Raw genomic sequence first — 12212 nt, forward strand, 5'->3', positions numbered from 1 at the left:
ATTTGAAGGTTGCAGTAATGTAAAAATTCACAAATGAGCACACTACAGAAAATTACTAATGTATTATCGTAGATGCACCAAAATTCATTGCCGAATAAATCTTTGGTGCTGAACTAGCAGAGCCAAAGCGGGTAAAATATGAAAAAATCAGCATGGTGCTAGGAAAATAAAAACCACAACAAATATTTGCCTTAATTAAAAATTCACTTAAAAATGCAGTCAAAGATTAGTCACCTAAGACCAGTAAACACACAAACATAACAAAATACCAATCTTGAAAAAAGTATAATTGTATGAGCTGTGGACTGTACACGAACGAACACAATGCCAACTAGAGCCTCAGAATTCTTCTACCTGTGGTTATCAGGCTGCAAAATAAGACTTTACTTCACAACAGAACCATCGCCATGTACTTGGGTCTAGTTCACTAGGTAACAATATGATTACTTCTCAAAATAATTAGAAATTACATCGCAATAATGTTCACTGAAATTAGGTTAGGTTTGAAATTCAAATGATTTCCAAATACAGCACCCCAAATAAAAATAGATTAGATCTAATTAGCTTCTTCCAGCAAACTCTATGGGTGAAGGTTTGTTGTTTCATGAGAAGAGCCTTTCCAAGCTTATCTAAGAGATATTTAGAACAGTGTCTATTACATGCCCATTTACAAATTACTGAGACAATAGCAAGAACCATTAAAGGTCTGCCACTACAGCTTTCTGCTAACATACTACATTTTTTACCCATAATCAAAGTTAACTTAGAAAGTTTACACGTAGAAAGAAAGTTAATTAGTGTCCTTATTTAACTTCTTCACTGTGTATGTAAAAACAAACCTCAGAAGGCAATAAAAGGGGGAGGGAGGGGAGGGAAACGTCTGGATAGGCTCCAGAGAACTCACCCGTGCAAAGTCAAATGCATATCTGTAAATAAGTTTAAAGTTTGTAGAATCATTTAATAATGATCTTAAGTAATCCAAAGTATTTCTGAGTTTTTCTGTTGTATCACATCTAGAAAAACAGAATAAAGCAAATTATAACCTGAGTTTTTGTTCTTATTTGCGGCAGTAATACAAAACACAATACCAAAAGACAGATAAAAAATCTGGTGCCGGAACACACCCACGAAGACCTATTTCTTCCTACACTTTTTATTTCAAAAAGTTTCAAATGCACAGAAAAGTTGAAAGTTCTAAATAAGCGCCCGCATACCCACCCATCCCTTTGGCTCACAGTGAACATCGTCCAACTTGTGTTCTCTCCCACACACACGTGCTTTTTTCTGGACCATTTGCAAGGTGGTTGCCCACACAATGACACCCCTAAATACTTAAACACCGTCATCACCCTGAATAGTCTGTCAGTGTCAACTTTCTTAGCTAATCTACAACCCAACTGCCAACTTCCCAATTGCTTCCCCATTGCTCTTTACAGCTGCTCCTTTTTTTCAGTCCAGGATCTGATCAAGGCTCATTCATTGCTTTCAGTTGTCGTATCTCCTTAGTGTCTGGAAGGGTGTCCTTTTTTCTGTCTTTCCTGACAATGTCATTTCTGACGAGATCAGACTGGCTGTTTTGTAGCATCTCCATCTGTCAGATAACTTCCCTACAATTACAGGTTGAACACTATGAGGGCACTGCACATGATGCCCCTCGCAGTGCTCCCCACTGGGAGGCTCACGTCGGCCTGCCCCGTACTGGTGATGCCGAGTTGGCTCATCTGGGTAAGGAGGCGGCCACGGGACTCCCCACCGAAAGGTACTTTGCCCCTCTGAAAGCGTACACCACCTGTGGGATGTGCTGAGACTCTGAATCCCGTTGCGCAGTAACCGTCAGTCAGTGGCTTTGCCATCCATTGATGATACCTCCCTGAATTGATTTTAGATTTGAAGATGCAAAATGGTGATTTTTCCAACTCTATCACGCTTTTACACTTACTGGCTGGAATTCTTCTATAAAGAATAGTTCTACTCACCACTTTCCTTATTATTTCAAGTTAGGGATTTTTGCTTTTTATTCAGTGTTACAAGCTATTACTTTCTTTATTCTTTTTGAGGTATAAACTGTCCTCACTTGGGCAGTGGCCCCTCCAAGCTGGCTCCAGCGTCCTTCCGACAGGCTCCATCGGTCTTTGAGCGCATCCTCACTTTCTGGCACAAGAGATTCCAGCTCACTTTGTACCTGCCCTTAGACTTGAAATCAGCTATTTTTCTAGGAAACCTGGTGATGATAACCTATTTTTACAGGAAAGTGACACACCACTTTCCTAAGGAAGTAGACTAATTGGTTATTTTTACAAACTAATTTTCTGTTTGTAATAGCTAGCCCTTAAAAATTAGAACTAATAGTCACCATTTTCACCAGAAATATTAAAGTTTTTCAATGCTGGATGTATTTCTTATGTTTCTCTGTAGAGTTTTTACCTACTAAGTATAGCTAATACATATTACAAGTATTATCAATGTAAATATTATTAATACTTTATAAACTATGATTCATAATAGAACATACTATTTTTAGCAATAAATTTATGAAAGCTAACTACAAAAATGTTCCCATGATCTACTGAAATAAAGTATCTAAAAGCCAAAAATTAGAGTAAATGTCTCATTTGTGAGTCTACAATAATTCAGAATGTCCTTTATTTCTTCCTGATGTTTGAAAACTTAAAAAAGATTAAAATCATACTATTTTAGAGGTCAGAAAAGGCTTCTTTAAGGGACTAACATGTAAACTGAGAGCTGAAAGAGAAGAGGAAACTAGATGTTTTAGGAGGGAGGACATTCCAGCTAAAAGGAACAGCACATGCAAAAGCCCAGTGGTGGAAAGGAGCACAGGAAGTCCAAAGTCGAGCAGAAAACCACTATGACTAGACTAGGTAGAGCAAGAGGGGAAACGGTGTAAGATGAGGCTGAAAGGGAGATGGGACCAGCCATAAAGAGTTTCTGTGGTTCAGTGTTTTATTTAACTGAATCCTAGAACCAATGGAAGCTTCCTCCTACCATGGAAGAGACCATGACCAGGCTTGAGTCTTGAAAAGCTCATTCTGGATCTCTGTGTAGAAGGGCTGGGTAAGGTGGAAAAGGAGACGCTGACAGCCTAGTTAGAGATCTAGTGCTGGGACCCAACTGAGGGCCAATGGAGGATAAAAGGATACACAAGAAAGCAGTAAGGGAGCAGAGCTTACTTTGCATTGGGGACTGTACTGTATGGTTTTATTTATCATCATCATCTATAAATAATATTTTATTAACAATATGGGGGAGGGCCAAAGAGGAGGGAATGCTAACTCCAAAACATAAAAGGTAGAGATCCCTGTTCTTAACTGGAAACAAAGACTAAGGACCAAAGCCACAGGAAATTGTACCAATTTTGGCCAGTGGCTTAGTTCAGTCTTGCCCAATGAGAAGAGCAGTTTGTTTGTTTCAACAGGTTCAAGGACAGGAACGACTCATTTAGCTACACTACATAGATAACACTACACAGCTGAAAGGAAATAAAGATACTGTGAATCTTTGGGTAGGACTACAAGGCAAAATGTCAAGTTCTGCAGCATGCCTGAGAGTTAGTCCAGCTACCCTGGCGAAAGATGTCCCTATGTTTGAAAGAACAAGAGATCTTGTCTGGAGTATATAAAGCATAAAATGCCCAAAGTAACATTTCCATTTCATGCAGCTCTTAAGGATAGTTATGTGAGTTAGAGATGATACTGTTGATAAGGAATTTAACTAACTGCTTTAAAGGGGGCTTTGTGGGGCAGAACCTCTGGACCAACACCCACTAGGGAAGCAGGCCAGTGAGTGGCCAGGTCTGAACCATAGGTTGCCATCTAGTGGCCGCTCAGTTCTTCAGCCCGTTTTCCCCTGCTTTTCTGTGTACCACACACACGTAAGGAGACTTGCAGAAGTTGTAGAGTGACCCTGCCACACTGGGACGGAGCACTGTCTGCCACAGCAAAATATACACATGAAGTGGGATCATTTCTTGAGTTTTGCTGCCACAAAACAAATTTGGAATCAACAGAAATCAGGACAATAGTAATCAAAGGCTATAAAATCAAAGGCAGTTCTCCCACATTACCTGGAAAAGGCCTCTGCCCCTTCTCTCGGTCAGCCCAAAGGTATTTTCCCAGCCCATCATCAGTCCTATGCAAAGTTAGCTGCACCTCTAACACACTGCATTTTGTTTTAGCTTGAGCATCCCTAGAAAGCTTCATCCATCAGTGGTACCCTTAAAACCACATGCTGGGACAAGACAATAAATGAACAATCAACTGAAACAAGAGCTGTGCCTTCTCTGACTGAGGATGACCACGGGGAGCTTGGGGACAGACATTTCCTACCAGCTGCTGTCACTTCTTCCCAGCCCTGGAGAGGCCATGCCCACAACTCCTCTACACGGTGTCGAGGAGACAGAGTCAAGACTAATTTCTGAGTGCCCAAGTACGTGCCACATTTCACCACTTCCCCTTCCTGATTTTAGGAATGCTACCAGGGACACCCAGGAAGTTACCAAACTGACTCAGAACTATCTGGCTCCAAAACCTATGGGCTATTTCTAGCACACTTCTACGGTACAGTAGTAATTTTTTTTAAAAAGCATGTTAATCAAATATACTAGCGTATATATATGTATAGTATATATATAACTATATGTATTTTGCCACATACACACTTTAAATTCAGTGTGAGTCCAAAACTTCCCACCTTTGGAGCACACAAATAACTAACTGGCCCCTGAGTTTTATTTACTGCGTGTGCATACCTTACAAATACAGTACTTATTTAGTTAACTTACATGAAGAATTAACGTTATTACTTTTGGATCTTTTGCCTGAACATTTATTGCTTCTAAGCCCCAACCCCAAATGGACTTTGTCTTGCTCATAGGTTGTTTCCCCAGGACCCAGAACGCTGTGCTTGGCACGTCACCACCACTCCGATATTTAATGCCAAACAAATGACAAATCCAGAAAGGCTGGAGGGGGTTCTGAAAACATGCAATTGGTCTAGTTCTGAACTACAAAGAGCCATACAGGTTTTCTGAGTAATTAAATACCTGCATCTCATTGATGAGAAAACCAATCTCAGAGTTTCATATCACGGAAAAGCAAGCAGATTCCTCAGTGCCTGTACAAGTGTTGTCACTACCCTCTGAATTTTACAGGAAGCCACCTGCCACCACGCAGTCCCCAAAGCAGGGCCTGCAAAGCGCCCTCCCAAATGCACTCGCAGACCTCTCCCAGGAACGGCACATCTCACATCCCAGGCGGTGAGGCCCTCAAAACACACGGGCAAGACCCGGCATCATGGGATATTCTTTTGTAAAGGCAAATATAAAAAAAAAGAATCTAGAACTACGTAAAAACAGGCATTCTACTCTCTTAGGACACATGAAAACGTGCCTGAGAAAATGCTCCTCTGAAGCCCTGAAATAAGATCCTGACGGGTCCTGACGTGGCCACAGTCACCACCGCAGGGGCACTGCCGAGGGGCAGCCCCACAGCCGCCACTCGGGCAGCAGCAAAGAAAGGCAGTGAAGAAAACGACAAAAGAGGGAAAGGCTTAAAATCGTAAGGAGTTGCTTGCCAACATGGAAACACAATTTTAGAGATGTCAGAGACTTAACCCTAAAATTCTAGAGTATTATGAAAGGAAAGTATATTTGTAAAAAGGTCATTTGGCTTTTGCCTAAAACTCATTTGCCCCCAGACAATAGTTGTTAGAGGAAGAATGTGACCTCAGAGTCAGAAGTCTTGGGTTTTCTTCCACTTCTGCCATCTACCTTCACCAATCACTTATCCCCTCTGAACCTCAGCTTCCTCATTTTGTGAAGCGAGCAAGGATCAGGCCTGATCTGTCTGGGAAGTCCTGAGGCTCCAATGGGAAACAGTGATGAGGCTTCAGAGGCTACTAAAGCACAGTGCAAATAAAGCATTAATTCCAGCACCAAATGGACAATGAGACTAAAAGTTGACAAATTCCAAAATTATTTAAATAAAACCACTACAACTCCAATTTTAATCTAATAAAAATTAAAGTCTTATTCCTAATTGAAGTGCAAAGAAAAAGGGAAGTCATTCCAAGTACTCTAGATCAAAGTTACTATGTTAAGAATTAACACTTTACCTTCTAATACCATTTGAAATGTTTACTTATCTACCGCTACTGTATCCTTCAATGCGTAATAGAGAATAACAATTTGTTTTCTTGAATGAAACTCTTAGCAAACACATATGCATATATACACAAACACAGCACACACATAAGTACAAAGTGAACACGTAAAACCACTGATTTTTTTTACCCCAGAATGGGGCGGTAACACAAACAGAATCATTATTATTACTATTTTTTAATGACTAGAGTAATAAAGTTTCGATTTTGCCCTAAGCTAAAACAGAAGATTTCAAACATCTACACTTACAAGTTACACTTTACTCAATTTTTTTCTCACTAACTGTAAACCAGATTCTATTAAGCCTTTCCTTTCTCAGCTCTAGCCCTGTGCTGTCTAACACAGTAGCCACCAGACACACGTGGCCACTGACCACTTGAAATGCAGCCAGTGCAAACTGAGATGTATCTTAAGTGTAAAACATACATCAGATTTGCAAGATTTAATGTGAAAAAAGAATTTACAATAGTTCATTGATTTTTAAAATATTGATTACATACTGGAATGGTAATGTTTTGGGTTAAATAAAATATAGTAAAATTAATTATACCTGTTTCTTTTTATACTTTTTTAATGTGGCTATTGGGAAAATTTAAATTACATATGCGGCTCACATACCTGAGAAAAGACTGGTCTATTTCTATTGGGTGGAGTTGCTGTAGATGAATACTAAAATAAATAGTATGCGCTTACATAAAAACTTTAATTGCTAAAATTCAACCATAAAGCCCTGCTCATCATATAAACGGGGCATGGCCTTTAAACCCACGGCCGCAGCTAAAGTCTACCAAGATACCTGGCCTTCTTCCAGTCACCCAACCCAGACGCCCTGAGATCCCGGGGAGGCGGCGACCAACTTGGGAGAGTAGGGACCTCCCAAGACAGTCTCAGGACTTACTGTAGAGAAGTCATTCCTTTTAGCCATTCCTGTAGAGTAAAGTAACCCATATTTTGTGCATCCAATTTCCAAGCTAGGACAAGCATAACTACCTGTTTAAAAAAAAAAAGAAAGCAAGCCCAATCAAATCAGACAACTGATCTCAGCAATCAAATACATTAACATCTTGCCAAATGCTTCTGTTCACCATAGTTTAAAGTCACTGAAATAACAAGAGTGACTTCACAAATGAGTTCTAGTTTGGCGTAACTCAGTCTGTGCATGAGGGTTTGGAGAAACACAAACATTTTGAAGTATGATGGTGAAAGTGCAAAAAGATTAACCTTTCCAGAGGGCAGTTGTGCATATCTATTAAAATGAAAACCAGTTACTCAGTCAGCAATACCCTCTACGGGAAGTTAGCTTATCCATACACCTGCAGGTGCGTGCAAACGCGTACACTCAGCAATAATTGCTGCAGTACTATTTGCGGAAGCACAAGACTGAAAACAAACATTTGTAAATGAGGTGGCAGTTATTAAATACTTCTTTGCTAAATATTGGGTGGTCCAAAATGTCCATCCGTTTTTTTCCATAAAATTTGACATTTTTCATTTTCACCAATAACTTTATTGACTTGGATATTCTGACTATGTCAGCTAACTCCCACTTGGTAGAACGTTGATTACTCTCAGTAAACGTCTTGATTTGATGACTATCTACTTCAACTGGTCTACTTGACTGTGGAGCGTCGTCCAGGGAGAAATCTCCAGCATGAAACGTCACAAACCACTTTTGACATGTACGATCAGTCACAGAACCATCTCCATATACTGCACAAATCATTTTTGCTTTTCAGTTTCATTTTTACCTTTCTTGAAATAATAAAACATAATATGCCAAAAATGTTGCATATTTTCTTCCATCTTCAATACTAAAATTGGCTACATAAAAAATCACCAATTTGGTAAAGTTTTCTTTAAATGCACACTGATATGACAGTTGTTACCATACATATGTAACAAAATTGTTTCTAATGACGTTAAAGACAACTAAGTGCTACTAGAGCCATCTTAACAGAAAAAACCAAATATACTTTTTGGCCCACCCAATACATTGCACACAAAGGGATACTATGCCCCCGTTAGGACCAGTAAGTCAACAAATAGGGAACAATCTCCAAGATCTATCAGATGGAAAGAGCAAGGTGTAGAACAGTGGTGAAAAATAAAAAGGTAGGTGGTGAGACATACACAGTGGGGTTGAATCACAAATACACTACTGTTTGTAAATTCAACTATTTACACTGGGGGGAATTCTTTAAAAGTAGCACAATATTCCACGTAAATAGTGTTGTGCCTGTTCTAAGAACCAGAGGAGCATTACCGCCCAATCACTTCTCAAGGGCTACACAAAAGTATCAAAATAACTGTCTGTGATGGTAGGATTAAGTGTACTTTTTCTGTTTAAAATTTCTTTTCATCAAATATCAGTTAAATCAGTACACATCGCTTTTAAAGTCATCATGTGTTTTAGATTTTAAAACTCTAAGATTACTAGGTAGACTATGAGGACTGATTAGTAAGCCAATGTTTCTACATTATATGCATATCATCACAAAATGATTGTTAAGTAGGTTAAAAAAAACGGTAACTTAAGAGACCAATGGGCTACTTAGATCAATTTCCCAAAAGAAGTTATATGTTCTTCAAAACATTCATACATTCGAGGATTTTTCTCATCTCTTGAACCCACATTTTCTAATTCAAACTTATATTCTCAATATCTATATTTAATCCTCTATTAGAGAGACTGCAAACTCCACATAAACACTTAAGTAAAGAAAATGGTGAAGGCCCAAGAACACAGCGTACATGAAATACGTCTGAACTGCAAGGCAGACGTTCACAACAGCTACTTCTTTACACAAAACAGACCTGTCCTTATGAGAGCTCATAAGGAAGCTTATACTAAATGATCTTGCTGTTGTTACCCTAGTAAATAAAAGTAGACTTGAACTGGACAACTTGCTTAAGTTTCATAAGCTATAAATATCAAGTAAGGTGAGAGTTTTAAATACTTTAAAGTGCTTACTCATTGATGTGCTTACTTTTAAAAACTAGTTTGCTGCATGTTTTTCCAATGTTAACATTTCTGAAATTGGGATGCATTCCCAATTAACGGCATATCAGAGTTTATTTAGCAACATTTTTTATTAGTGATGATACAACTTACATAACTTCTATTTGTGGCACCTTAGGATTGAAGTATAGTAAAAAATACTTTAAAATCATATTCTAAATTTGGTCTTTTAGACTTCAATGTGTATGATTCAACATTTCAACCCTCTTTCTACAGAAAGAGAGAGCTAAAGAACTTATAACTGCCCAAAAGGAGCAATAGCAGCTGTCTTCTATTGAGTACTGCTATTTGGGGGTGAGAACTTCGAAGAGCTGGGAACGCCCCCTTTTCAGTTAGAATCCGCATGGGCACTCCCTTGCACCCTGACAGGCGTTCCCACCTCTGAGAGTAAACACTCACTTCATGCCTCTCAGGCCCACAGCTGGACCCTGGCCTCCTCATCTCCTCATCTCCTCACCGCTGGCCCTGTCGCCTAGCCCTCTGATCCAATGCAGGCTACTGTCCTCTGGATGGAATCTCTGGAGCCCCTGCCAAGCCCAGTTCACTGTGAGACTGTTCACAAAACACCCCAGCAACCTTGGTCCAGCTCTCATCCCGACACGTCCTTCGTAAAGTCCGTGAATGTTGTTTTCTGTTGGGAACCATCCTGCCTGGTTTCAGGAGCTGTAACCCCGCCGACAGGCGAAAAGGCCCCATGGCTAGGGGACCTCGGGGCCATAAGCCACTAAGGAGACAAAACTTACTCTCCTAGCAGAGGCACAGCCTCTGCCCCCTTTACTTCACCCTGCTTCGCCCCTGGAGGATGGCTGAATAGTCAATGATGGGTAAGATTCCTCAAGGGAGGAATGACCCACGACAGGCACAGTCATGAAGGGACCATCAGGGAAGGACTTGGTGGGCTACAGAAAAAGGGTGACGGACCTTCGTCCCTCAGCTTTGTCATAGCCTGAGTCTCATTCTATCAGTAAAACGTCTCTTGCTCTCTTGGCCACCCGCATCCCCCACCTGATTCAGGCCTGAAACAATGCCGAAGGCTGGTGCAGCCCTGTGCAGGAACAGGCTGTTCCCTGGGCAATCGGACCAAAGAAAGAATGCATGAAATTCCGTGAAACCTGCTTTGCTAAGAATGCCCTCACTTTAAATGATACGGGTCCCAGCATAAAATGAGTTTGTTTTCCAAAGTTCTATGGCCCTTTGGCGTCACTCTATCTATCTGACCCTGGCTCAGAACAAGCCCTTATGGTTCTTTAAATGTTTCCCATTCCTTGATCATTACTGCCTGACAGTGACTGACGAGCTTTACATATATGCCCCTGTATTCCTATGTGAACTAAACCCAATCAAAGCCCATTTCGAAAGAGGCTCAAGGCCCTTCTCCTCTGAGAGACTGGTCAGCCTTTCCTCCCCAAGCAGATCAGTCTTGGTGGACTTATTCTCATCCGCAGCAGACAGGGGGCTCCATGGGACGGAGCTCCCCCCCTCCCCCCGCCCAGTTTTCTTTGTCTACACGTAGTCTATGGACCACAGCAGGCAACATACTGTCGCCCCTGTTGTCCCCAGACCTTTACACCAAGCTGAATGATTTATCTAGATACCTGAAGTCGATCATATTAAATTTTAAAATACAAGACAAAATTCCATGTAATAAGTTAAAGACATTCCAAAGGCTCTTAAGAAAATTTAGTATGTTATTAGGGGAAAGTGGAGGAGAACAGAGACATAGGAATGGTAAGGACAAAAAAAGTTTTAATAAAAAAACGTGTGATGTCTCAATTTCTAGTTTTCTTTTAGAGCATGATATACATGCATGGACACGAGATATCTTGCGAACAGTCCGAGTGAAGGGGACGATCTCGAGATCGCTTCCAGGTCATAAACTCATTGAGGGTCCGAGGCGTACTTGTTAAACTGGAAGGCTAATGGAGTATTAAACCGCACAGGTAATGACCCAGGGCATTTGTATCAGCATAATTTCCCATTTCAGTGTGCGAGCACATGTGGGAGCAGGAAAAAAATACTCAACAATAACATGATGATAAGAATTAGACAAAAATAATGAGGCACATAAAATAACTTCTAATCAGAATTTTTTAAATCCTCACCGAGGGCATGCTTACTGGATCTGAGAGTGAGGGGAAGGGACGGGGGGAGAACAAGGAGAGAAGTGCCCATGGGAGAGGGAGATCGGCCAGCCGCCTCTCACACTCACCCCAGCTGGGCCCAAACCCACACCCTCTCTGTTTGCAGGGCAACGCTCCCCCTGAGCCACACCAGCCGGGGCCTCATTAAACTTTTTAAGGGAAGTATGTAGGGCCTTAACACTAAAAAGCACTCTTTCTCTGAGTTAAATTCAACTGTAAGTAACAGAGCTGTGAAAAATTCTTGATAATTATACTCTACTCAAAACTCTTACGAATAGTTATTTGAAGTCCTGGATGAACTCTCCATTAGACTGGGACAACTGCAGAGGGAGACAGGGGACACAAGGTCGTGATTCAGTCCCTCAGCTGATCTGTCATTGTACAGTAACAGGCCCACAACACTTTTTAAAAATCTTGTACCCTTTGGATGTAAGAAATTAAACATGAGAGGAAAACAATGACCGTAACCATACCAAATACAACAAAAAAATTTCAATTCGAAATTAAATTAGAATTGAAACTTTTTTCTTAGATTGCCTCATAAAAACTAACACCGTTGCTTTTTTATTATTCCTTTATTTGTCAAGGGACAAAAGTCTTAAAAAAAATAATCAACTGATTCACCCAACTTACTAAGTTAGACTTACATTTTCTGGTTCAACACCAATGTCTTCACAAAATTTTTCCATGCCTTCAGGACCCACGACATCATCAGTGCCTGCAGGGAAACGCAATCTCATATAAAGTAACTCTAACCGTGCGCACTATATTACCACTGTAGTAGGATTATACCGTCAAAGCGTTTATTATCCCAGTGAACTAAAATCAAGTAACACGTAAGGGCTAGAACTCCTTTCTGAAGAAAGAAATCAGC

At 40.5% G+C, this 12212-nt stretch overlaps 1 protein-coding gene across 8 annotated transcripts in view; it reads right to left on the bottom strand.

Annotated features, from left to right (window-relative positions):
- Positions 1-12212, bottom strand: part of DCUN1D4 (defective in cullin neddylation 1 domain containing 4) — a 69937-nt gene that overhangs the window by 19220 nt on the left and 38505 nt on the right. For all 8 annotated transcript variants that reach the window (XM_053922721.1, XM_045182817.2, XM_024573668.3 and 5 more), the window contains 3 exons: positions 11986-12056; positions 7077-7168; positions 905-1013 (listed from right to left, as the gene is read on the bottom strand). In XM_053922721.1, coding sequence (XP_053778696.1) covers positions 905-1013; positions 7077-7168; positions 11986-12056 — 272 coding nt within the window. The remainder of the gene's footprint in view (positions 1-904; positions 1014-7076; positions 7169-11985; positions 12057-12212) is intronic.

Source organism: Desmodus rotundus, chromosome 4 (genome assembly GCF_022682495.2).
Source record: "Desmodus rotundus isolate HL8 chromosome 4, HLdesRot8A.1, whole genome shotgun sequence".
Classification (NCBI taxonomy): domain Eukaryota; kingdom Metazoa; phylum Chordata; class Mammalia; order Chiroptera; family Phyllostomidae; genus Desmodus; species Desmodus rotundus.